Raw genomic sequence first — 24,515 nt, 5'->3', positions numbered from 1 at the left:
AACATTTATTTGCAAATACTTATATAGTTCTTATGTACCAAGCAACTGTGCTAACCACTCTGCACATATTAACCAATTTAATCTTTATAATAACCTCATGAGGCAGGCACTGTTGCCCCCGATGAAAGCTAGAGCATATGAAAGCTAAGTGACCTGCCCAAGACCACACAGCTCCTAGGTGTTAGAACTGAGGTTTGAATCCAGGAAGTCTGGCTTCGCAGTCCACAATTTAACCATGGCTCCGTGGTGTTAACTATGAGTTAACAGTAATGGTTTGTTTCAATGCCAAGTGAATGGGAGATACAGGCAGTAAGTGCTAAGGGAAGTCTGGGAAAAACTGGGGCTTGAAGGAGGGTTATATTTCAATTGATAAGGACATGGATTATTTCTCTTTTTTTATTGTAAAGAGAGAAAGATATAGAGAGCACAAGTGGGGGAGAGGGGCAGGGGGAGAGAGACAGACTCTCTAGAGACACGGGGCTTAATCCCATGACCCTGGGATCATGAACTTCAGCTGAAATCAAGAGTCAGATGCTCCACTGAAAAAGCCACCCAAGTGCCCCAGAAATGGATTATTTCTGACAGAGGGGGGAAGCATGAACAAACGAGTACGGATGGTGATGAATATAGCATATGAGGGTCCAGGGAAGCAGCTGTTAAATCTACATCTCCGGCCCCAACTTTCCTTCTGGATGTTAATCCCATGAATGCCTACCAGGCGATCCTACTTAAATGTACCAAATATGATGTGCCTAACGACCAAAAACATTCCCACCCCCAACTCCCTGTCTGGCAATAGAATATCTTCTATTCTGTTCCCTGGGTCCAATGCCTTGGTTTTATCTTTGATTCTTCTACTCTTGAATCCTTCAAGTCGGCCATACGCTGCTGTTGTTGAACCTTTGAAACATCTTCACATTACTCACACAGAAGTCCCTTCCTTTTCGTCGTCATGTGATGCCAGAATTACTCAACAGACTCCTAAGTAGCATCCCTCTTTCAAATCTCTGTCCCCTTTTGCATCTGGGGTGGTGCCACCATATTTCTCATCCTAAAATACATTTCCATTGTGTCACCCCCTACCGCAGAACCTTCAGTGGTTCCACGTTGCATTCATTGACCACCCCCATGGTAATGGCTGAGAAGGTAAAAGAGAGAGGGGCAGAGAGCCAAGGGCTATGTTTTTGGAAGTACAGCAAGAAACGAAAAAGCAATAGGCTTTACTCGGGAAAGCTTCAATCCTCTAACGCCTGACCTGCTAGCCAAAGAAAGTCCTCAGCCCGTTGAGATTGATAAGTCATCCCTCGTAGAAGTGGGATTTCCTAACTCGGTGCCTATATATTGCATAGTTACTCATGTCCTTCCATTTCTAGTAGTGGCAATAGTAATATTAAGAGAAGAAGAGGTAATTATGAAGCCCTTTCTACATGCTAAGCACTTAGCTAAGCGTTTTATGTATAGTCTGTCATGTAACCCTCAAAACAACAATTGAGATGTGCATTATTATCGTTCAATGTTGCAGATGGGGTAACTAAGACCTACAGAGGTTAGGTTACATGCCAGGTCACACATCCAGGCTAAGCCAGGATTTGGAACCTTGACTGGTTCCAAAGTGTGTGCTCTTTGAGTGTGTGCTCTCTTAAGAGCCCTGTAGTTGTTGTTTTTTTTTTTTTTTCTAGTTTCTACCCCATTAAACCAGTAGCGAACTCTGACAATAAGCTTGCTCCGCTAGAAATATGTTCTCCGCAGAACCACCTTCAACAGCAAGGAAATGTTGTCAGCATTATCAAGTCTGAGAAAACAATCCTGGCACTTCCATCCGTCTTCTTAAAGATGTCTTCTTCTTGAGGGGAACTGATCCGTGTCAAAATATTGCAGGCATGGGTGCACATGTTTGTTTTGCAACCGGGAAAATTCTTATTTCTCTTTTTATTTAGAACATTCCAAACTGCATGCTGCCCAAGACTCTGTAGGAAATAGATTTAAAATTCAAGTTCCAACTCCTGAAGTTCCGGTATCTCACAACCTAGGATTGAATTTGGCGTGGGAACCAGCGCTGTGATCAAATCAGTGAAGAACTGCTCCTGCTTCCCTAATGGATGGGTCTGAGGAGAGGGACACAAGCTTTTCCACTGATGAGAAACAATTAGCCAAACCATCCAGACACCCATCCCAAGGGCTCTTCGGAATGAATGTGTGAAAACCACAGGCTCTATGTCTTGGCCTTGTTCTGAAGTAAGCTGAAACCACCTTGGTTCTACTTGGATGGCCTACCAGAAAAACTCCCTGTATATGTAGGGAGCAAACAGGGGGTGTATTTGAACTGGAATGCAAGAACGCTTAGAGCATCTCAATACAAGAAAAAATGAGGGAGTGGCTGAATTGTGTATTGAGATCTCCCTCTGCAAGGCATTAGGGAATTAGGCATATGATGTGCTCACCTTAAGGCAATTTTGAAGTGAATCTATAAGTAAATCCCTGAGGCCATATCCATTGAGGAGAAGTAATTTATACTCTTGAAGCAAGTCCTACTCTCTCTGAACCTCTATATTCTTATGATTAAAAGGAGACCATTAATTCCTGGCCATCATTGCTTGAGGTTATCAGGAGAATCATGTGAATTCATATATGGTAAAATGCTTTGAAAACATTTGTAGAAATACAACTGCAAGTTTTTCATTTTTAAAGTTTTTTTAATGTTTATTTATTTATTTTTGAGAGAGAGAGAGAGAGAGAGAGCAGGGGAGGGGCAGAGAGATAGGGAGACAGAATCCCAAGCAGGCTCTGCGCAGAGCCTGACGTGGGGCTCGAACACACAAACTGTGAGATCATGACCTGAGCCTAAATCAAGAATTGGATGCTTAACCGACACCACCCAGGCCCCCCTACAACTGCAACTATTAAGGTGGATCTCAAATTATTGTCATGGCTTTTTTAAGATGGGTTTGTTTGGGTTTTTTTTAGTGAGCAATATTTCAAAATAGACATTCAACCAAAACCAATAGGCTTGCTTTTGAGTTGAGCTCAAGCATTGTGATTCGAATGGGAGGAAAAGTCAGAGCTAAGTGAATGAGCATTATCAGTTTGGTCTCCTGTCAAAGTTTGGGTAAAAAGCAGATGCCAAGCTGGCTCTTTTCTTTCTGTGCCTTTCTGGCCATCCAAACTTGAACCCATAAAGTATAATGACATGTCTAACTCGCCGCCCAAACAGTTCTATAATTGCCACACCTGGGGCTACTTACACCCACCTTCCACGCAGCTGCATCCCAGTTTCCAAGGACTAGTCCAGCCTCCAGACAAGGAAATCCATAGTCTAGGAGCTCAGCATCACCTCTGCTTGGCTGGTGACCATACTCTGTCCTTGGCTGCCCATGCCAGAAATTGGACCCTCTCCTTGTTCTTTCGAAACTGACTTAACCCACCTTATTCCCCACTCCTGGGAACCCCTTTACCCCCCATACGTTTAAATTCCTATAAATAGGTAAGTCAATCTAGTTACCTGAACAGCCATCTGTTGTTTGGATTTGTCCTGCTCCATTCTGACCCAGCCAAGGATTTGAAGATGAGCACTGGGGCCAGGGCAGGCATCGATGATTCAGAGAAGCTAATGAGATAAGACTGAATGCCGAGCCAAGCTCCGCCATTGGCCATTGTGCTGCGTAGCTGAGGGACACCAGCTGAGGGGAGTAATAGACACAGATACCGTCTTCCCAGAGAGCTCTGTGGCCTGAAGGTAGTTACATGCCAGTCTCTTTGGCGAATAAAAGGAAGTGCTTGCTAAATACCTTCTAATCTAAACTAGATAAGTGGAATAAAAGTCCAGAAGACTTTTTCTAAGCTCCGGTGTCTGCTTCTACCTTGTCCTACTCATCTCTCTTTTCTCTACAGCAACTTTTCTCCCCCCCCCCTTCCTTCCTGAGTCAGAAAGTTGTCATGGGGAGGAGTTCCAGAAGCAATTCATTTATAAAAGGAAGAGTGACGTAGCAAACACTGAAAGCAAACCGAAACACACATAGGCTTTGGGATCAGAGAGACCTGTGTTCAAATCCTGACTTTGCTATCCCTAACTGGAGCAAGATTCTCTTTCCCTGTTGGAAATGAGAATACAACTAAAAGTGGGGTTTTTTTTGGGGGGGGGTTGGGAGTGCACGCAGAGTGACTGGCCTATCGGATACTTAAAACGCACTAATTATTATCTTGGTGTTTGTTGATAAGATGGCCTAGGAGACTACAAAGTTGTGATGTACCTTGTTGTAGAGGGAAAAAAACGGATATATACAATGATAAGAAAGGAATGAAAGAATTCGGACTATGGGGAAATAAAAGGTGACAACAGTGAGACAACGCTGTGGTTCCGAGGAGGGACATGTGAAAGAGAGACGACTAAAAGGGGGCACAGTCTCCCCCAGTGCATCCCCAAATTGCAGCTGAGAATTAGAAGCTCAGAGACAAGAGCTAAAGGCATTTAGTAAAGAAAAATAAGGGGCAGTGAGGGATGTCAACCAAGTTATTTCCAGCCACTCACTGTCACAATGAACTGTCATGGCTTTCTGTGTGGATTCGCCAAAGTAAGCCAGTGCACAGTTCATCAGGCCCTGTTTGCGTTTTTCCCTGCTCCTTCTTTTACCTGACCAGAATCCATATCAAATGGCACCCTCCCAGATTCCCCCCCCCCAGAACCCATAGAAGAAATGCACATATGAATGTATTTTTATCTAGTCTGTAAATGCAGGAGCTCCTTCAGCTTGTGAGGAATTGACATTTGCTTGTGCGTGTCTATGTTCTTTCATTTCTCTGTGTTCGTCTTTGGTTTCTTTTTTTTTTTTCCATCAGGAAGTCTGGGAAAGTGCATTTTTTCAACAATGCAGTGAGTGGCAGTTAAAGTATTAAGAAACTGATTTTCAAAACGCCTGTCGAATGTGGATGACACAATAAAGGTTAAGATTGACTAGCTGGGGAGTGGCAGAGAATAAACACAGACACACACAGGGAATAGAAAGAGAGGTATTGATAAAATATGTATTTATGCACTACCCCTAAACTTCTTAAGTGAGAGAGTTTCAGAGGATATTGAGAAAAGTACTAGAAGTTGCACAAGAACCTGTATGTGCAGGTCTGTGGCCAATGAATGGGTAGAAACTGCCTCACAAGCAGACATGCTTGTGGTTCACAATGTTCTACATTTTGGCAAGACTGGTAGGCTCATCCTCAGCTAGAGAAGAGTGTAGGTGGACAGAGACAGTTTGCACATTGGGAGTGTAGTAACCACCGCTGTGTCCCATGACTGACACATGCCGGGAACTACCATCTATTGTTGCCAAGGGAGGCATCAATCATGTGGAACAAAATGCCAGAACTTACCTGGGGATGCCTACATCTGTTAGCCTCCGTGGCTGAGGGCAGGGATCTTGGGAAGACGCGCATTACATCAGCTCAGACTGATCTCCCAGATTGTTCTCTATCTCGAATACTATGGGGTGCGATTTAAAATGCCTGCTAGGAAGGACCTGCTAGGTCCTTCAGGCACTGAAAGTGTGCTGTAACTCCTTCCTTTTCCTCTAATGGATTACTTGGCCCCACTGTGGCTCCGCACACTCTGGCCTTTTCCACAGTGCCTCCCTTATTCACTAGAAAGCTTAGTACCTTGGCCAAGCCTAGCTCTCACAGTCTGTGCTGGCCAGCACAAGTCACATTCTTCTTGGGGTTGCTTACAAGGTGGCTTGACTGTCTTCTAGGTCTCTGTCTTCCACGTTGTCCCTTCTCTCCCTCCCCCCCCCCCGCCCTTAAGTCATGGTCATCTCTCACCTGGACTATTGCATTGTCTTCTAACCAATTCCTTTGCTTCTACCCTTACCCCAGCCCACCCCAACCCCCCCCCACCCCCCAGCCCAGCTTTCCTACAATAGCTAGAGTAATAGTTTTAAAATGCAAATTTGATAGTATCACTCTCAGATTTCTTTCACAAATCAACCCCAAACAAAAGGCCCCCACGGTCTGGCCTTTATGCCATCTCTGGTCTCATCTCTTGGAGCTCACCGCTGGCACCCTGTGCTTGAGCCATTTTGAGCTATTTGCCCTCTTCAAAGGTACGGTATTCTTGTACACCTCCATGTCCTTGCCCCTCCTGGTACAATCCTAAAGTCTAGAATACTCATTCTGCCCTCTAGCTCCAATTCATCTTTTTGTAAGGGCTTTGAGATACAATTCACATACTAACTTGCTCATTTAGAATGTACAGCTCAAGGCATTTTAGGTCAGCCACAAAATTGTGCAACGGTCTCCACTATTTATTGCCAGAGTATCTTTACCCCTCTAAAATAAACTCTGCACCTGTTAGTGGACACTCTTCATTTCCCCCCAGCTACCCACTTGACCTTGGTCAGCCTCTGGCAACCATTGCTCTACTACTTTCGGTCTCTATAGATTTGTCTCCAGTTATTCCAGAGTCATCCTTCAAGATTTTTCTCAGGTGTTGCCTCCTCCTGTGTGCCTCCCAGTCCCCTGATTTCAAAGCCTCTCCTCACCTCTAAGAATTATCCCTGCATGGCTCTGCCATAGGACTTAGCCCACCGTATTCTTGCCTGCTTCACCACGGGACGTGACTTCTCATCTCTGAAACCCCCATGTCTAAAACTTGGCCTGGTTTAGAGAAAGCACCTCGTAACTACTGGCTAAATGAATGAATGACTTCCAGGAAGCCCTAACAGGGACAGAGGCCTCTCAGTTAGTGGGTGAGAGATGCATTCACTAGGATACAGGTCAAGCCAGACAGCGGATGCCTACACGCCCATTCTTCAGCTTACTTGCTCTTGGATAAACTCAGCAACCACCCCACTCACTGATGTCTCTTCCAACTCTACAGTTGATACTCAGGTTCCAGAACCTAGGGAAACGTGACCATAAGTGAAGAAGCGAAAGTATATCCTCAGGAAATATTCGTGATACAACAGTTTAAGCTTTCCGATGTGTGTGGGATGAACAGCAACGCCCTCAGGCTATTCTCCTGCTTCACGTGTTCAATTCTCTCTCTTCCTCCCTCCCGCCTTCTCTTCCTTCTCGTTTCTCTCCTCCTCCTTCTCTCTCTCCCTGCCCCCACAGACCTTTGGGATATTTTTTAAATATCCCTTTATTTCTAAAGTACATTTCAGAATATCTCTGATTAACAATATGGGTCCTTAGATTTAAGAAACAATTAACTCTAGCATGAGATGTCTAAACATGAGTCCACTCGAAAGCTGTTTAATTGTTCCATCCCATGCACCATATTTTTTTTTACATGATGGTATATTTAAAAAGCTCATTAGCAAAGGGGATATACAACATTTGCCAACACGATGGAGCATCAAGATGTTACATACTAAACCATCTCATTTTTCAGCATCGTGTTGGCCTAGAGAGAAATGGGGGTGCACCTTGACTCTGGCCATCACTGTCTGTTTTCCTCTGTCTCTGTGCCTTTCTCCCGATTTCAAACGTCTTCATTATTTTCTTCTAATATCTGACTCTGTCTTCCCCGTGTCCCCTCTCCTCCACTCCTGATCTCTTTCTCTCCTTTTTTTGATTCCCTCCTCTGCCCATTTGCTGTCCAAGTGTTTCTTTACGTCTCACGCTGTTTTCTTCTTCCACTTTCTTTTCCGTTCTTCTTCCTGAGTAAGCTCCCTTTGTCTTTGTTTCTTTCTGTTCTTTTCAGCCAGGATGCGGCCGGGAAGAGAGAGTGGGGTGGCAAGGAGGTGAGAACAAAAAGAGACAGTGGGGAGAGATTGGCTATCTGCCACATCATCTGCTTTGTGCCTCACTTTTTTTCTCACTTGTAACCTTGAAACGAAATCCTATGTTCCCAGACTACCTCCCAGAGATGGTGTTAGGGTCAAACTTGGGAATGAATATGAGAAAGGTTTGAAAAGAACCAGAGCCCTGTAATTGGAAGCGCTCAGGGGAAAGGGTGGGAGGATTATGGCCCTGCACTGCTCCAGGATCTAATTAACTGAGGATTGCAGTTCTGGCCTTTCTGAGGAATGTGTTTCTTTTCACCTTTGTTCCGCTCATCAAATCACTTGGTTGTCTGTGTACCTTGCTTGAATGTTCTTCGTGTCTTCGGAGGGGAAGGATAACTGGTTCTTTTGTATGCTGTTGATTCTTATCCCTTCCTTTTCTCTTGCCTTGGGCTAGCAAACGGGACCTCCAGCAGCCAGCTCTCCACCCCCAAGTCTAAACAGTCACCCATCTCCACGCCCACCAGTCCTGGCAGCCTCCGGAAGCACAAGGTATTATGTCTCTTATACCTTACTAAACCCCTTTGCACTCGGACTTCTTTGAATGGCTGGGTGAGGGTTTGCTCCGCCATCCAACTTCGACAGTGCACCAAGGCCAGAATTTCCCTTCATCTGGTCCTCGAGCTTGAAGACCTGGGAATCCCAGCAGGGGCCAAGCTTCTGGTCACTTTTATTTATTCCTCCCACATACCCACCTCTCCCCCCCCCCCAAACACGTTTATCTACTCCCATTGACACTTAACCAAAAGAGGTAACAAAGGTCCCAAACATCCATTAGTACTTAATGGTATCACCAAATGATGGCTCAGAGGATGAGCTGGGCTCTTTTCGCTCCAATTCAGAGGCATAGCAAAGAGGGCATTGAGGGCAACATATGTCCCCAGGCACCAGTCCGTGGAAGTGAAAGACAGCATCAAAGAAAGTTAGCACTGAGTTACTCCCTTTAGATTTGCTGGACGTCAAAATATGAACAGACCCTAGTTTCGCTGTGTATTCTTCACTCCCAGGCAGATTCTGGTACAGCGTAGGAAGAGAGGGCACATACATGCTGCATTGACCCTGGGCACCATTTACACATCTAAGTCACTCAAAGTAAATATGCCACTACAAGAATAGAACTTTGTAAACTCTCTAGCCCCACTTTCCAAGCAGATTCCCACCCAGAAGTCTCTTCTGTATAGAAAATGTGAAGAGGTCACTGCCTTGAACCTCATCTCTGAGGCGATGTGAACATGGTTTCTGTTCTGATGACCCCACTGTGGAGCAGCTTCCTCTAGGATTCTTTTGACTTCTTCCTGCTCAGAAGACTTGGGTTGAGATGGTAAAAGGCGAAAAGCCACCGATGTGGCCAACTCCATCATGGAACCATAGATGGTCAGAGCTGAAAGAGATTTTAGATGGAGATACATGAGTTTCCTTTGATTCTCCCAATAAGCTTGTGAGGTTGGCATTTTGCAGGGGAGGAAATTAAGAGCCAGGAGGGTTAAGCTACTAGGGTGACACAGCTACGTAGTGTCACACGTAAGACTGGCACCCAGGTTACCAGCAGTATGCTGGAGCCAGTTCATGCTACCTCACGAGAGGCGATGGTGAACATGGCTTCCCCAGCTCTGTGCTCAACGACATCCTGTTGGTAACCAGAACTCAGTGGAGGTGGGAGTATTTGCACTATGGAAATCAGCAAGCACTGCCAATCAAGGCCATTGTTTCCACCCCCCCCCCACGCCACCACCCCGAAAATCAGTTGTTAAACATTTAACAGCACACCGCTGCCTGACATTCATTTTCATTTTCTTCTCTCTCCACTAGGGCTTTAATTTCCTGGTTAATCTGACCATTACCTGTCCTGTCATTCCTAGTTCCTGTTCCGTTCCTTTAATGACCCCTTTAACTCTCTGGTATTGACCCCGACCAGAACCTTCTAATTGTCCTGCTTAGCTATTTTGTTTCCCCAAAAGAGGGTCTGCTGAACTGTCCGTGTAGCTAATGTTACGGGGAGGTTGTGGCTTGGATAAAAGCTCCTCTTGCCGTCAGCTTTCAGTAATTGTGAGCAGCTCCTATGCTACCCTGCTTCTTTTTTTTTTTAATTTTTTTAATGTTTATTTCTTTTTTGAGACAGAGAGAGACAGAGCATGAATGGGGGAGGGTCAGAGAGGGAGACACAGGATCTGAAACAGGCTCCAGGCTCTGAGCTGTCAGCACAGAGCCCGACGCGGGGCTCGAACCCACGGACCGTGAGATCATGACCTGAGCCGAAGTCGGACGCTCAACCGACTGAGCCACCCAGGCGCCCCAATGCTACCCTGCTTCTTACTGTAGCTTTGCCCTATGCATTTCTGTCCTTACTGTCCTTCCAAGAAGTGTGACCTGTCCCAGCACCTTTCATCAGTACCTTCCCAAAGGGAAGGGGCCGCTTGCACATTTATTTGACGTGCTCAGTTCATTTGTGCTGAGGTGGAGTGCTGGCCTTGTTAAACAATTTCTCCTGGTTGGGTCTGCAGGCTGGTTGTGGGGGTATTTTGTTTTGACTCAATTCTCCAAATGAATTTAACCACTGAAGGACTAGAACAAACTGTAGGAGGGCAGCACGGTCAGAGCCTCGCTGTTTTCTTCACTGTGGGAGTTTTTAGTGCCTCCTGTTATTTTTAAAAGTACTCTTTTTGTTTTTTTTCTGACAGTGACGCAGACAACCATTAAGTAATAAATTATAGAATTTTCTAGAGCCAGCTTTTGGATTTTGGTGAACTTTTCAGAAACATTTGGATTTTGGTGAGCCTCGTACTAATTTTTTAACACACACACACACACATATACACACACACTTTACCATTTTTTTAACCGCTTGATATTAAGTTGCAGACATCATACCCTTTTATCCCTACATACTTCAGTGTGTATTTCCTAACAATGAGGACATTTTCATTCATAACAACAGTACAGTTATCAAAATCAGGAACTTTGCACTGGTGAAACACTATTATATCCCTGCAGCGCATATTCAAACTTCATCAGTTGCCCCAAGGACATTCTTTTCCTGGTCCAAGATCCAATCCGGGATCCCACATCGCCTTCAGTTGGTATGTCCCTTCTCAGTCTTCTTTAATCTTGAAAAGTGATCGAGTCTTTCTTTTTGACAGCGTGTTGTAGAAATGGAGAGTACAGGCCAGTTCTTTGGTAGCATGTCCTCTGATTTAGGTGTGCCCGATGTTTCCTTGTGAGCAAGTCCATATTACGCATTGGGAGCAGAATTGACACGGAAGTGATGTTGCGTGTCTCTTATTGGTTCATCCTGTAAGGAGGCAATAGCCTCATGCTTACACCACCAATGATGGAGGGTGAACTGGTGTTTCTGAATAAGCTACAGAGTATCTTGTGACCTTGGCTCAAGACCCCTGGGTCTCAGGCCTCAGCTTCTTGCTCCTCCTTTTACACAGCTACCTGAGCCTCAGCACCGTCAAGGTCCTTGGGCAGTAGGCCTAAGCAGTTCTCATCTGAACATCCATCCAAGTGGACCTGAAAGGTGTGAGTCATGGTGGAGACAGGAAGCAGGTGGCTGAGGCCATGACTTTCCTCCTGCGCAATTGGAAACAAACTTGAAGTCCCAGCATCCCTTTGGTAACTTTTGATGGCTGTGGCAGGGCCCTAAGCTGTAATCAGCCTCTTGGCTTCCCCTCTTAAGCAGCTCATGGAGAATCCTCTTTAATGCAGCTGTGATGGGGTTAGCCAAAGTCCGCATACTCAAGTGCTACAATATGGACACAAAGTAAATCCTTGGATAGTTAATGAGAACAACATTTTGCACTTCTATACTGCTTCATCCTTTTGCTAGTCATTTTCCCATTTGCCCTGATGATAACACTGTGGGAGAAATGGGGCAAGTGGTGTTTCCGCTTTACAAATGAGAAAACTCGGGTGCCGAGGTTAAAGACAACCCCAGTGTGATTCAACACGTTGGAGAAGGTAGCACATTAAAGATGTTCAAAAAGCCTAGACGTAGAGTGAAACTCTTTTGTTTATTTAAAAAAAATGTTTTTTCCACATTAGTGATTTGCACCCATGCCTTTAAATTTGGAAGCACTTTGCTTGCAAAGTTGTCTAGAGATCGAAGGGAAATATATTTGACATATTATTTGAAAATATAACTGGGGCGTGTGGGTGGCTCAGTTCGTGGAGTGACTGATTTCGGCTCAGATTTAAATGTACGTTCTCCTCTATGTTTCCAGACCTTTTTTCTGTCATCCTATAAGTGCTTGGAGAGATAGTTTGATGAATAAAGCAGGGTCCTGACCCTTAAATCACAGACACCACTCTAAATGGATTTTGGTAGTGTAATCAAGAGCGAACAAAAGGACTATAGGAGCACAAAGAGGGGTGGTGAGAAAGGCATCTGACTGGGGGAGGGTGGATGATGGGGAACGTTTTGCAGACTAGGTGACATTTAAGTGGGGCCTTGAAGCCTGGGTAGGCTTTTGATGGCTGGTGAAGAGAATGGGCATTGCAACATTTTCAAGAACAAAACCACAGCATCAGCAAAGTGCCGGGCACGTTTGGGAAAAAGCAAACCCAAACTAGAAGCCAGGTTTCTCAAAAACTCCTCTCTGACTTCCTTTGGACTATAAGCTCTTTGGACCAGAGACCAAGTTTTTGTTTTCTCTAACGCAATAGTATCGCCAGCACAGCTGTATTTGTTACAAACATTTTGTTCTGTGGGGCTCCAAGGGACCAAGAAAATGAATTTCAGGTGCAAATTATTTGTATTGTTAAGCAATATGTGTGTTTCTGTATTTCTACATATCGATCAACAAAAACAGTGTTGAGATAATTTCTTTTCCTGAACATTGTTCTACCCACGCAAGAAAATATATTTTGAATACTAAATAAGTGGATGGAGGACAGAAGCACAGAAGTTCATTCCCAAGCCTAGTCCTATGGATTCTCTCCATAGTCTGCACCTCACCTTACCCGTCCCGAGTGCAATCTCCTCACGATGCTATCCCTAGGCCTGTCCCCTCTTCCTCTGAAATATAGGTCTGAAATAATCTTCTTCTATAATTATTTCCCCCAGCCAACCAACTACATGGAAGGGTTTGTTGCATGAATAATCAAGAGCTAAAGTCCCAGTGGGTCAGTGTGGTGGCCTCAAAGTGGCCTCCAGGGTGAAAAAGGCCCGTCTATATTGTCCCCCAAATGCCCAGGGACCTCATGAACACGGCAGCATCTGTCTCATTTCTCTTCCTTTGGTCTGACTAATACAACACAACATGCAATGATTTGACTTCTATTTTATAGAATTTTAGAACCATAAAGAACCCTGAAAGATCTTGTATCTAATGGAATTCATCAACAGTCACAATATATTCCTAGAACAAAACTACCACAAACTGTCTCTTATGTTTGCACACATCATTACATTCTGGCTATTACTATATACATTATTCATAGATGTGTGCATATTGCTGTGTAGGGTGGCATGGTCAGGAATCACATAGTCAGTATTCAGTTGTCAGCGTAAGGGATTTTCAAAGGTACTATTTTTTTTTTTTTTTTAGTAACAGCTTATTGAGATGTAATTCACATACTGTCAAATTCACCTTTTTAAAGTATGCACTTTAGTAGTAATCACAAAGTTGAACAAGAATATATTCATCACCATTGAGAGTAGTCATAGCCCCTTCTCCCTCTACCCAACCCCTGGCAACCACTAATCTTCTGTTTCGATGAGTTAGTATATTCTGAACATTTCATATAAACTTCCCTCTGAGCACTGCTTTGGCTGCATCTCATAACTTTTCCTGTATTGTTATTTCATTTTCCTTTATCTCAAAAGTCCTTTCTAAATTCCCTTGTGATTCCTTCTTTGACCTATTGGCTATTTAGCAGTTTGTTAATTTCCACATATTTGTAAATTTCCCAAATATCTTTCTTTCTTTCTTTCTTTCTTTCTTTTTAAGCAGGCTCCACGCTGGGTGGGGCTCACACTCAAAACCTTGAGATCAAGATCTGAGCTGAGATCAAGAGGTGGAACTTAACCGACTGAGCCACCCAGGCGCCCTGCCCCCTCCAAATATCTTTCTGTTATTCCTTTCTAATTTAATTCTGCTGTAGTCAAAGAACATACTTTGTATGGTTTCAACCCTTTTACATTTATTGAGACTTGTTCTATGACCTAACATATAATCTATTCTGCAGAATGTTCCATGGGCCCTTGAGAAGAATGTGTATTTTGCTGTTGGATGGAGTATTCTATAGATGTGTAATTGTTTGTAGTGTTGTTGAAGTCTTCTCTTTCCTTGTTGGTCTTCTGCCTAGTTATTCTGTACATTATTGAAGGTGGAGTATTGAAGTCTTTAACTATATTGGTTGAGCTGCTTATTCCTTCACTTAAGTGCTTTTTGCTTTACATAGTTTGGTGCTGTTTTGTTAAGGCACATATATGTTTATAATTATGTTTTCAGATGTTTGGACTTCTTTTATCATTACAAAATGTCCTTATTTGTCTCTAGTAACGATTTTTGCCTGGAAGTCTGTTTTTTCTGTTATTAGTATAGCCTCTCCAGCTCTCTTTTATTTACTAACTGCATGGTAAGTCTTTTTCCATCCTTTTGCTTTCAGTGGATTTGTGTCTTTAAATTGTGTCTCTTTCAAGCATCATAGAGCTGGATCATGTTGTTTTTTCTTAAATTCATTCCATCAATCTGCCTTTTCATTTGAGTGCTTAATTTACTTATGTTTAATGTAATTACTGGTAAGGTAAGAATTACATCTGTCATTTTGTAGTTTTCTATATGCCTTATGTCTTTTTTGTTCCTTGATTCCTTAATTTCTGCTCTTTATTGTGTGACATATTTTTCTAATATCTAACAATACCATTTTATTTATTTTTTAATGTTTGTTTATTTTTGAGAGAGAGAGAGAGAGACAGAGTGTGAGTGGGGGGAGGGGCAGAGAGAGAGAGAGACACACAGAATCTGAAGCAGGCTTCAGGCTCTGAGCTGTGAGCACAGGGCCTGACACGGGGCTCGAACTCAGGAACCACGAGATCATGACCTGAGCCGAAGTCGACATTTAACCAACTGAGCCGCCCAGGCTCCCCTAACACATACCATTTTAATCTCCTTGTTGTATTTTTACTAATTTTATTTTGAGTTATTTTCTTGGCGGCTGCCCTGGGGGGTACAAATTAATATCTTAATGCAATCTACTTTGGAATAGTATCAACTTAATTTCAACTGAATATAAAAACCATTTACTATAGTATAGCTTTGTCCTTCCCCCTTCCTTTTGTGCTCTTATTGACATACAAATTACATCTTTATACATAATAAGTCCATCAACGCACTTATATAATTACACTTCCATGCAGTTGTCTTTCGAACTGGATAACAGAAGAGTTCCAAAAATCAATTTGTTCTGCCTTTTGTATTTACCTATGTATTTACCTTTACCAGTGTTCTTTCCTTCTTATGTGGACTTGAATTACTGTCTATTGTCCTTTCCTCTCTCCCTGAAGGATTCTCTTCGGTATTTCTTGGAGGATATGTCTGCTGGCAATGGATCCTCTTTGTTTATCTGGGGATGTCTTATTTTCTCCTTCATTCTTGAAGGATAATTTTGCTAGATTTTCTTCAATGCATTGATCCAATAAGGCTCCCTGCCTTGGCCAAGACACTCTGTGTGTGTGTGTGTGTGTGTGTGTGTGTGTGTGTTGGGGCGTGATTTCAGTGCCCTGTCAGGCAGTTTATAACTTTGCCTTAGCCTTCATTTGCTGCTTGTGCAGGGCCTCAAGGCCAACCAGAGATGAGAGATTAGGGCCCTCTTAGGGCTCTTCCCAGAATACACCCAGTCCTAAACATGTGCCATGTCTTAGAGATTCCTGGAAACATGTTGGAGATTTTCAAAGTCTCCTATGGACATTAATTCTCTAGCTTTTCCTTTTAAGGTTTTGAGCAGCTTCATTTGCCCCAATGGGTTCCTCTACTTTCGGCAGCTGTGATTTTCAACAATTGCAGCTGATTAAGCCTCCCTGAAAAGGCTGTTCGCAGTGAGTGTGCTCTGCGTCAGGTCAAACAAAGGAGAGCCCTACAAGTGGGAATTTCTAAGGAGCTACCGGACGGGCTGAATAGTGACAATTCTCTAGGAATGGGGCATTTCGGGGAGCTTCCAACTCATTTTGCATTTCTGTTTTCAGATACCATAATTGTGAGGCTGTTGGCTTTCTTCCTTTCTTTTTAATGTTTATTTATTTTGAGAGAGAAAGACAGCAAGCGAGCAGGGGAGGGGCAGAGAGGGAAAGAGAATCCCAAGCAGGCCCCGCACTGCTAGCACAGACCCCAGTGCGGGGCTCTATCTCACAGACCATGAGATCAGGACCTGAGCCGAAATCAGGAGTCAGATGCTTTACTGACTGAGCCATCCAGGCGCCCCGAGGCTGTTGGCTTTCAAAGCTACCCGGAACAGACATAAAGAAGCGAAATAGAAGAAGCTAAAGCACTACACATTTTCGTACTCTTACTAGCATTCAGCCATTTTTCTTGAATAAACACCTCTTGGATTGCTGCAAGCTTTTGGTTAATTTCCAGAGTTTTGAAAAAGTCGCTGTTGACAATTTTTCCAGTGTCACTGCCTTTATGTGGGAGCACACTTTCAGAGTCTTTCTTCACTGTTCTGGGCAGCGAGAGCTCAAAGATACTTTAGACTATGTCCAATTTTCACTTGACTCAAGTACGAGAGGACTAAAATCCCTTCAAAGGTGTGACTCAATCGTATGCCGGTTTGCCTCAGTTCAATTTTACAAGTTTTTATTGAACTCCTACTGTTTCCTTGGCCTTGCACTTCCTACCTGTTTGTCAGTTTTATAAGAGATTGTGTTTAGTAGTTTAGAACAAGGGTGCCAAATCCTGCCTGTGGCCTGGTGGTTTGGGGATGCCCCCCACCACGCCCCGATGTAAAAAAAAAAAAAAATGTTTCTTATATCTTCAAAGAGTTATAAAAGAAACTAAACCCAAACAAACAGGACTGCATGACAGAGATCAAATGTGACCAGCCAAGAGAGCCCAAAATAATTACTATCTAGCCCTTTACAAAAAAAGTTTGCTAGCTCCTGATTTATAGTGAAGGGATGGCCGGTTGGTGACAAGTAAGTCTATTTGCTGTAGTTGCCTTTCTTGTGCTTTGAAATAATTAAGTGTTCCCTGGAGAGTCCCAAATAATAGCCTGAGAGGTAGAAGAGACCTTACATATTGTCCATCCCAAAGGCTGAATTTTCTTGATGAAGACACCAAGATTCAAAGACTTGTTCAATGCCACAGTAGTAGTTATCCAGGGCTAAAAGCTCAGGTTTCTGAATATACTTCGCTCCTCTTTCCATTGAATCTGCCTAAAAGTTTTCTTGCCACTTCCTTCTCAGCAAAAAGCATTCTTTTTTTTTCCCCTAAGATTTTATTGTTAAGTAATCTCTACACTCAACATGGGGATCGCACTTAAAACCCCAAGATCAAGAGTTGCGCACTCTACCGACTGAGCTAGCCAGGCGCCCCACAGTAAGAAGTATTCTTAATGCTTCTCTTCCCTATTCTTGTCCTTTTTCCTCTAAGTCACGGAGAAGCCGTATGCTCCAATTTTTTGGACAGCTCTCTATTGAAGTTCTCTGTTTGTACTATACCAAGGAGGGTGTCTTAAATATCCAGGCAGTTGACCTTAAATTTTTCAGTTCCCTTTAGTATCTTGCTGATAATGTGAATGATAACAGTGGCTTTCAAACTGTTTCATTTGGAGATGGGTGAAATTCTGCACCCCCCCCACCCCCGTCTGATTCAACTACAACAACTACACTTTTATTTATTTTATGTATTGGGTTTCCAAACAAAATTTCACTTCAATGGAGGATTTAGAAGGCGAAGAGAGGGAGAGACAGAGTTTTGAAAATCACTGATTTAGACTATGGGTGAAGTAAGTCCAAGAGGAATCACAAGTACCTCCAAATACAGCTCTGGGGACAATGGGAAAAACCAATGTCATGTCATCTCCCCATTTCCTCAAGACAGACAAAGCTGGGCAGCCAGTATTGGAGCCATGGATCCTAACTCTTGATGCAAAATAGAAGAGCATTAAGAAATACGTTAGAAGTGGGAATACGGGTTACATTTTCTGGGCCAGGCATTTGTTCAGGGCCTGGCAGTTCTCTGGGAGCCTGAAATGAACATATATATATATATATATATATATATATGATATAGGGTATATATATATATATATGATATAGGGTATATATATATATATGATATAGGGTATATATATATATATGATATAGGGTATATATATATGTGTATATATATATATATATATGATATAGGGTTTATTCACCACTGATTTTTGACAAAAGGCACAATCCCAATCAATGACCCCTAACCTCAACCTCACATGGTCTGCAAAAAACAACTCAAAAACAGACTATAGATGTAAGTGTACAACATGTAGAAAGAAATGTAGAAGATCTTGTTGACAATGAAAGCACTATCCATAATAATAATAAAAATAATAAATCGGACCTCATCAAAATTCAAAACTTTTGCTCTGTCAAAGACCACGCTAAAGGTATGAAGAGACAAGCTACAGAGTAGGAGAAAAAACAAAACTTGCAAGCCACATATCTACCCAGAGACATATGTAGAATATAAAAACGACTGTTAAAACTCAACAGGAAGAGATCCAATTAGAAAATGAACAAAAGATCCAAAGAAACGTTTCACTGAGGAGGAATTAAAGATGTCAACTGAGCACATGAAAAGATGTTTAACACCGTTAACCATCAGGAAAATCAAAATCAAAATCACAACGAGTTAGCGCTACAAGCCCACGGGAATCGCTAAAATAAAAAAGTCGCGCAAACACCAAATACCTTTGAGGGTGTGGATAAACCGGATCACTAATACTTTCCTGGGGAGAACGTAAGTAGTACACACACTCTGGAAAACGACACTGCAGTCTTTACAAATGAAACACGCAATTACGATGCGACTCAGCAGCAGTGCTCTTGAGCATTTATTCCCGAGAAATGAAAACTTACGTTCATACGTGCATGAACGTCCCAAACATGTATGGGAGTGTTTATTGCAAGTTTTTAAAAAATTTTTTTTTGTTGTTTACTTACTTTTGAGATAGAGAGAAAGACAGAGAATGAGCAGGGAAGGGGCAGAGAGAGAAAGAGAGAGAGAAACAGAATCTGAAGTGGGCTCCAGGCTCCAAGCTGACAGCACAGAGCCCGATACGGGGCTGGAACTCACAAACCTCGAGATCATGACCTGAGCTGAAGTCAGACACTTAACCGACTGAGCCACCCAGGTGCCCCAGTTTGTTGCAAGCTTTGTTTGTAATAACCCCTACGCCCTTCAGTGGGTGAAGAGTTAACCAAACTGTGCTATAACCGCACTGTGGAATACTGCTCAAGCAATATAGAGCAGTGAACTGTCGCTCCAGCTTGTATGAATCTCCGGGGGATTATGCTGAATGGGAAGGGCTGGTCCCAAAACGTTACATATTGTATGATTCCATTTATATAACGTTCTTGGAATGACAAGACTGTAGAAATGGGAAACAGATTATTGGTTGCCAGGGAGGTTTAGAGGTGGGAGATGGGGAGGGGAAAATGTAACTCTAAGCAGGGGGGTGGGGGGTAGCATGAGGGAGCCCTTTGACAAGGATACAGGTCTGTGTCTCAGCTGTGGTGATAGTTACACTGATATACACATGTGGTAAAATTTCATAAGACTACACCCCTCCACACACACATGACTGCGTGGAAAACGGCCAGATATTACCATTGGGGGAAATTGAGTGAAGGATATATTGGCACAAGTATACCTCCCTATACTTCAGCTTCCTATGAACCTATAATGAGTTCCAGATAAAAATCAGAGGGGCGCCTGGGGGGGGTCAGTTGGTTAAGCATCCGGCTCTTGATTTCGGCTCAGGTCATGATCTCACGGTTTGTGAGTTCGAGTCCTGAATCGGGCTCCACGCTGACAGCACAGAGCCTGCTTGGGATTCTCTCTCTCCCTCTCTCTCTCTGCCCCTTCACTGCTCATGCTCTCTCTCTCTCTCTCTCAAAATAAATAAGAATTTTAAAAAATTAGAGAAAATACTAATTAAAAAAGCAGCTCATTGCAGAGCCTAAGATGACAAGAAAAGGAGAGTTAACTTGATGTCTTATCTTCTTAACAGGATCTGTACCTGCCTCTGTCCTTGGATGACTCAGACTCGCTCGGTGATTCCATGTGAAGGAGAAGAGAACGTTCAGAGTCCAGAGTACAAATCCAAGCTTACCGTTACAATAGGGTACTTCTGCTCAAGGGTCCAACACGGCTACTGGTGCTTTCAAGTTTTTATTTTTTTGTTGTTGTTATTTTTAAAAACACACTGTAATATGTTGGGTTTATTTTCCTGTGATTTCTCCTCTGGGCCACTGATCCACAGTTAACCAACCATAAGAGATAGATTGATAACCATCCTTTGGGGTAACTTTCCGGGGATGCAAAACGTGCTAGTCCATGACCTTTCTATTGAACACGTAGGCGCCTGTGCTATTTCTCCCCTGCCTCACTTTGCTCATACACGCGACAGTCTTCCTTCTGTAGAGGGTTGTTTACATACATAGCACTTCAAATGTGTATGTGGGAAAGAAACTCATTGGCAAATCCAAGAGTGACAAACACAAGTGCCCCTTGTCTCCCGATCTCAAGAATGCTGGAGACTCCCGGGAGGACGGCAAGGCAGCTCCCCAGGCTCGCTCTTCACTCCTGATTGAGCCCCCAGTTTGTTGTCCCACAACAATTCTGGCTGTCAAGGGGGAGAAACACCAGCAACTTGTAATTCTGACACCAGATGTTTAGGATCCCCGTGCAGGGCTAGCTAAAAAGAGACTAGGCAGAACTGAGTGAGAAACACTGTAGACATTTCAGTAGAGTTTCTAAAGCACAGTGAATTTCTTGTCGATCTCTCCAGTGGGGCACTTTGGAATCAATAAGCAATTAAGAATTGGTGGTGAGGGACTTCATATACCCGATTCCTCTAGGACGCTAACATAGCGAGTTATTACACAAAACTGTACGGTATCCATCTATCTCTGTTCTATTGAATGCCTTGTAAACAGCCAACACTGAAAACACTGTGAGAATTTGTTTTCAGGTCTGACACCTTTCGGTCGCTTTTTATAGCAAGAAACCAATATCCTTTTTATAAAACCTCGTGTCTGTATTTCAGGAGCAAACTCTTCAGGCTCCCTTTTTATAAACTGGTGATTTTTCTTTTGTCTAAAAAACACATGCAGAAAATTTACCAAAAAAAAAAAAATGCAGAAGAATAACGTAGTTTAGAAATCATGCTGTCACTGCCAAACAGAAACCTCCAGAAGGAAACAAAATGAATAGCAGAGGCCAATTCAATAGAATCAGTCTTTTGATAACTTTTTAACAGTTATGCTTACATTAATAATTTCAATGTGGACCAGACATTCTAATTATATTTTAAACGAAATGTTACGGCATATTTTAAGCAACTCTTTTTTATCGATAATCCTGATATTTCATACTGAAGACACAGAAACCTTGTGCTTGTCTTTACCGCTAGAACGGATTTCTCTTTGCTAAGGACTGATCATTTGAAATAGTTCTCGGTCTTTGAGGTACCGGTTCATAACACTGCTTTTTGTCTGTAATCATAGCCCATAACGGCAAAGACAACTAAATTTAAGGGAAAGCCATGCATGCCAATTCTGTGTTTGCTTTTAGCAGATATGAAGATTTCCTTATTTCTTTGTAATTGTTCGGATAGTTTGCAAGGGGCAGCATTCAAAGCCGAGCCGCTGTTTGGCTAGTGTTGTTCCTCCACTTGTGCTGGAATGAGCTTGGTGTGTGTGTGCGTGTGCGTGTGTGTGTGTGCACATGTATGCGCATGTGCGTGCACCAGCCGTTCCTTCATGATTAGGATCGTGGGTCGTACGTGGATCGGTGGCAACTTGGTGGCGTTGCTGATGTGCGCTATGTAGAAGGGAACCCAGGGGTGGATGGGGTATCTCAGATACCTGTGGACAAGCTTCAGGTGTCCGTAGCTACAAGAAATACTTTTGGTTCGAGAAAAGTCCTGATGATGGTAGTACTGATTCCTGGTTACATGGGTCATTGAAGAACCCCAAATCGTGAGAACCTCCTTTTGCCCCTCTCCTTTATGTGTAGGCCTGTTAGAAACCATTAAGAAGCCCATTTTACCTACCCCCTACTTCCTTGTGGAAGCTCCAGGTTTTCTTAGTGCCTCCCAGAACAATTTGTAGTTAATTGGGAGAAAAGAGCAAGCCAGAGGAGGAGTTCAGATTTCCTCCTGTGCAGGCCCGAAGCCACCTCTCTGAGCGTTTCCTTGATCGTGGCGTATGTACTCAATGGACATATTTTCTGTGGAGTGACCTTTGATCCAACCGTCTTCTGTAATAAAAGTAGATGTTTCCATCTTCCTTGTAATCAGTTAGAAGAGAATGTTTCTGTACCGCCACTTCAGGGGGCTTGGTATAGTTCCAAATCCAAGCCTTTAATAAGTGCATTTTAAATTGGCCCATTTTCAAGGCAGAAAAGAAAAAAAAAACCCAAAACATTGGAACGGAGCACCTTCACCCCTGTCATTCATTCCCGATTTTGCCCAATCCGGTTTTACCACTGAAGTCATTCAGCAAGCATCTGCCACCACTCCCCCCCACCCCGCCCCATCCTCCCTCCCTGTTTTACGCGTGCACACACACACGTGCACACACACACACACACACGCACGCACACACATACACAGTCCATCTGTTGCTTGTTCCTACCTCCTGATTTTTCTCCCTTACAGAAATAGAAATAGGGACAAAGAAGGGGAAAATGTATATATGGGGGCTGGGCTGAACAACTTCATAAGTAGTGTTAACTAGGGGTGAATTGAGAGAAAACTTCCTTTTCTCTTCACTGTTTTGGAAAGGATAGCCATTAGCATGACTGCTTTGTGTCCTTACGGACTTTAGTATTAGCCTAGATTGAATCATAGAGTTTTCTAGCTGGAAGGAACCTTAGGATCACATCATCTACTCCAAATTCCTCATTTTCACGCCAGGAACGGAGATGCAGAGGTAAAGTAATTTCCCCAAGGTCACACAGCTGGCTAGGGGCAGGGCTGGGATTAGAACCCACACCTCCTGGCTCTTGTTCCAGAGCCTTTTCCCACTGAACCATATTGCCTTCCGCTAGGCCCCTGGGGATTCTTTGCCAGGGTCATGTTGGATCTTGGAGCCATATGCTGCTGCCCTGAGCTCAGTGGGAAACCCACCCAGCAACCTAATACGGCTCTTTCTCCCTGTGTTCACATGGTTCCCATCCACATGGGCGGCAGATGTCCCCAAAGAGAAGGAGGCATTGAGGACCAGCAGGAACAATGAGGTCCCAGACCTTGTCCACCCAAGACAGAGGATCACTTCCCCACCTTGAGGAGCCCTCAGAATAGCCTTCTGAGCTCCTGCCTGGTCCAGTCAGAATCAGAGGAAGCCCAATTTTCCCGGTCAGCTCACCTCCTCTCCTCTCATACCGGTTGGTCTTTGTAGGCTGAGGGAAATGTTTCTTATTCCTAGAGCAGGGAAAGGAAGGAAGGAAGGAAGAGCAGAACAACAGCTTTGTTCATCCTGACTCCCTGATGGCTTTTCAATCTTTTTTGAATGAGTGTGGCTGCCATTAATTGGCAGTGGCTTCTTTTAACATATGGGGGAGACGCAAGCTAGAGGAAACGACCCGGTCTTGCTGTGGTTGGTTGTCATCCACCATGTTCCCACAGCCATCCTGCCTTGATGGGGACAATTTCCAGGTAAAAGCAAGGGGCATTGTAACTAAAATGTACCCTGGCTGATGTTAAACATCGGCTCCTTGTGTTTGCACTAAAATAGCAAGCTATGTGCTCGACCCGCCATACTCATCTTCTTGGGTACACTGCTTGCTTCCGTGGCCTTTAATGGCAGAAGCCAGGGCAACAAGGTCTGAACGCGTGGTTTTCCTCGCAGCAAGGCTCTTTCTGGGGACTAAGGGGTATTCATAAGTTCAGTTCCAAGAGATCTTCTGGGTTTACCCCCACTTCTCAGGAAATTCTCTCTTCTTCCTGCTTCTCCTGCCCAATCAGAAGTAACCAAGGTACTTTCAAGTGGATGTAGAGTTCTAAGAAGAAGGAAAATAGAAGGGGTCTGAGCCCCTAGATCCTTCTTTGAATTGCCCAGTCGAAGTCTTAGAGCAGCAATCCAGTGCCTGCCTTGGACAAAAGTGTGTCTTCTTCTCTACTGCCTTCAAAACTCTGGGAGGATATGCCCTCAGTTCTGCTCAGATGTGGCTCTAAATAGGTTTTCTTTTTTTTTTCTTTTTTTTTAATGTTTATTTATTTTTGGGGGAGAGAGAGAGAGAGAGAGAGAGAGAGAGACAGAGCGTGAGCATGGATGGGGCAGAGAGAGAGGGAGACACAGAATCAGAAGCAGGCTCCAGGATCTGAGCTGTCAGCACAGAGCCTGACGTGGGGCTCAAACTCACGAACCGTGAGATCATGACCTGAGCTGAAGTCGGTCGCTCAACCGACTGAGCCACCCAGGTGCCCCAATAGGTTTTCTTTAAAACAACAACAACAACAACACACACACACACACACACATCTCCCTTGGACAAGGGAATAAGTATGCCCAGGTGCCCCAAATGAGCT

The 24,515-nt window shown here is 43.6% G+C and overlaps 1 protein-coding gene across 1 annotated transcript in view; it reads left to right on the top strand.

The window, feature by feature from the left end:
• DCX (doublecortin) overlaps window positions 1-20,200 on the top strand; it is a 105,425-nt gene extending 85,225 nt beyond the window's left edge. The window contains exons 5-6 of the mRNA XM_042974583.1: window positions 8,170-8,264; window positions 19,992-20,200. Of these exons, the coding sequence (XP_042830517.1) occupies window positions 8,170-8,264; window positions 19,992-20,048 (152 nt within the window). The 3' untranslated portion in view covers window positions 20,049-20,200. The remainder of the gene's footprint in view (window positions 1-8,169; window positions 8,265-19,991) is intronic.
• Window positions 20,201-24,515: the final 4,315 nt, after the last annotated feature.

Source organism: Panthera tigris, chromosome X, assembly GCF_018350195.1.
Source record: "Panthera tigris isolate Pti1 chromosome X, P.tigris_Pti1_mat1.1, whole genome shotgun sequence".
Classification (NCBI taxonomy): Eukaryota; Metazoa; Chordata; class Mammalia; order Carnivora; family Felidae; genus Panthera; species Panthera tigris.
Note: the sequence above shows the minus strand (reverse complement) of the source record. Positions and strands in the feature narration are given on the sequence as shown.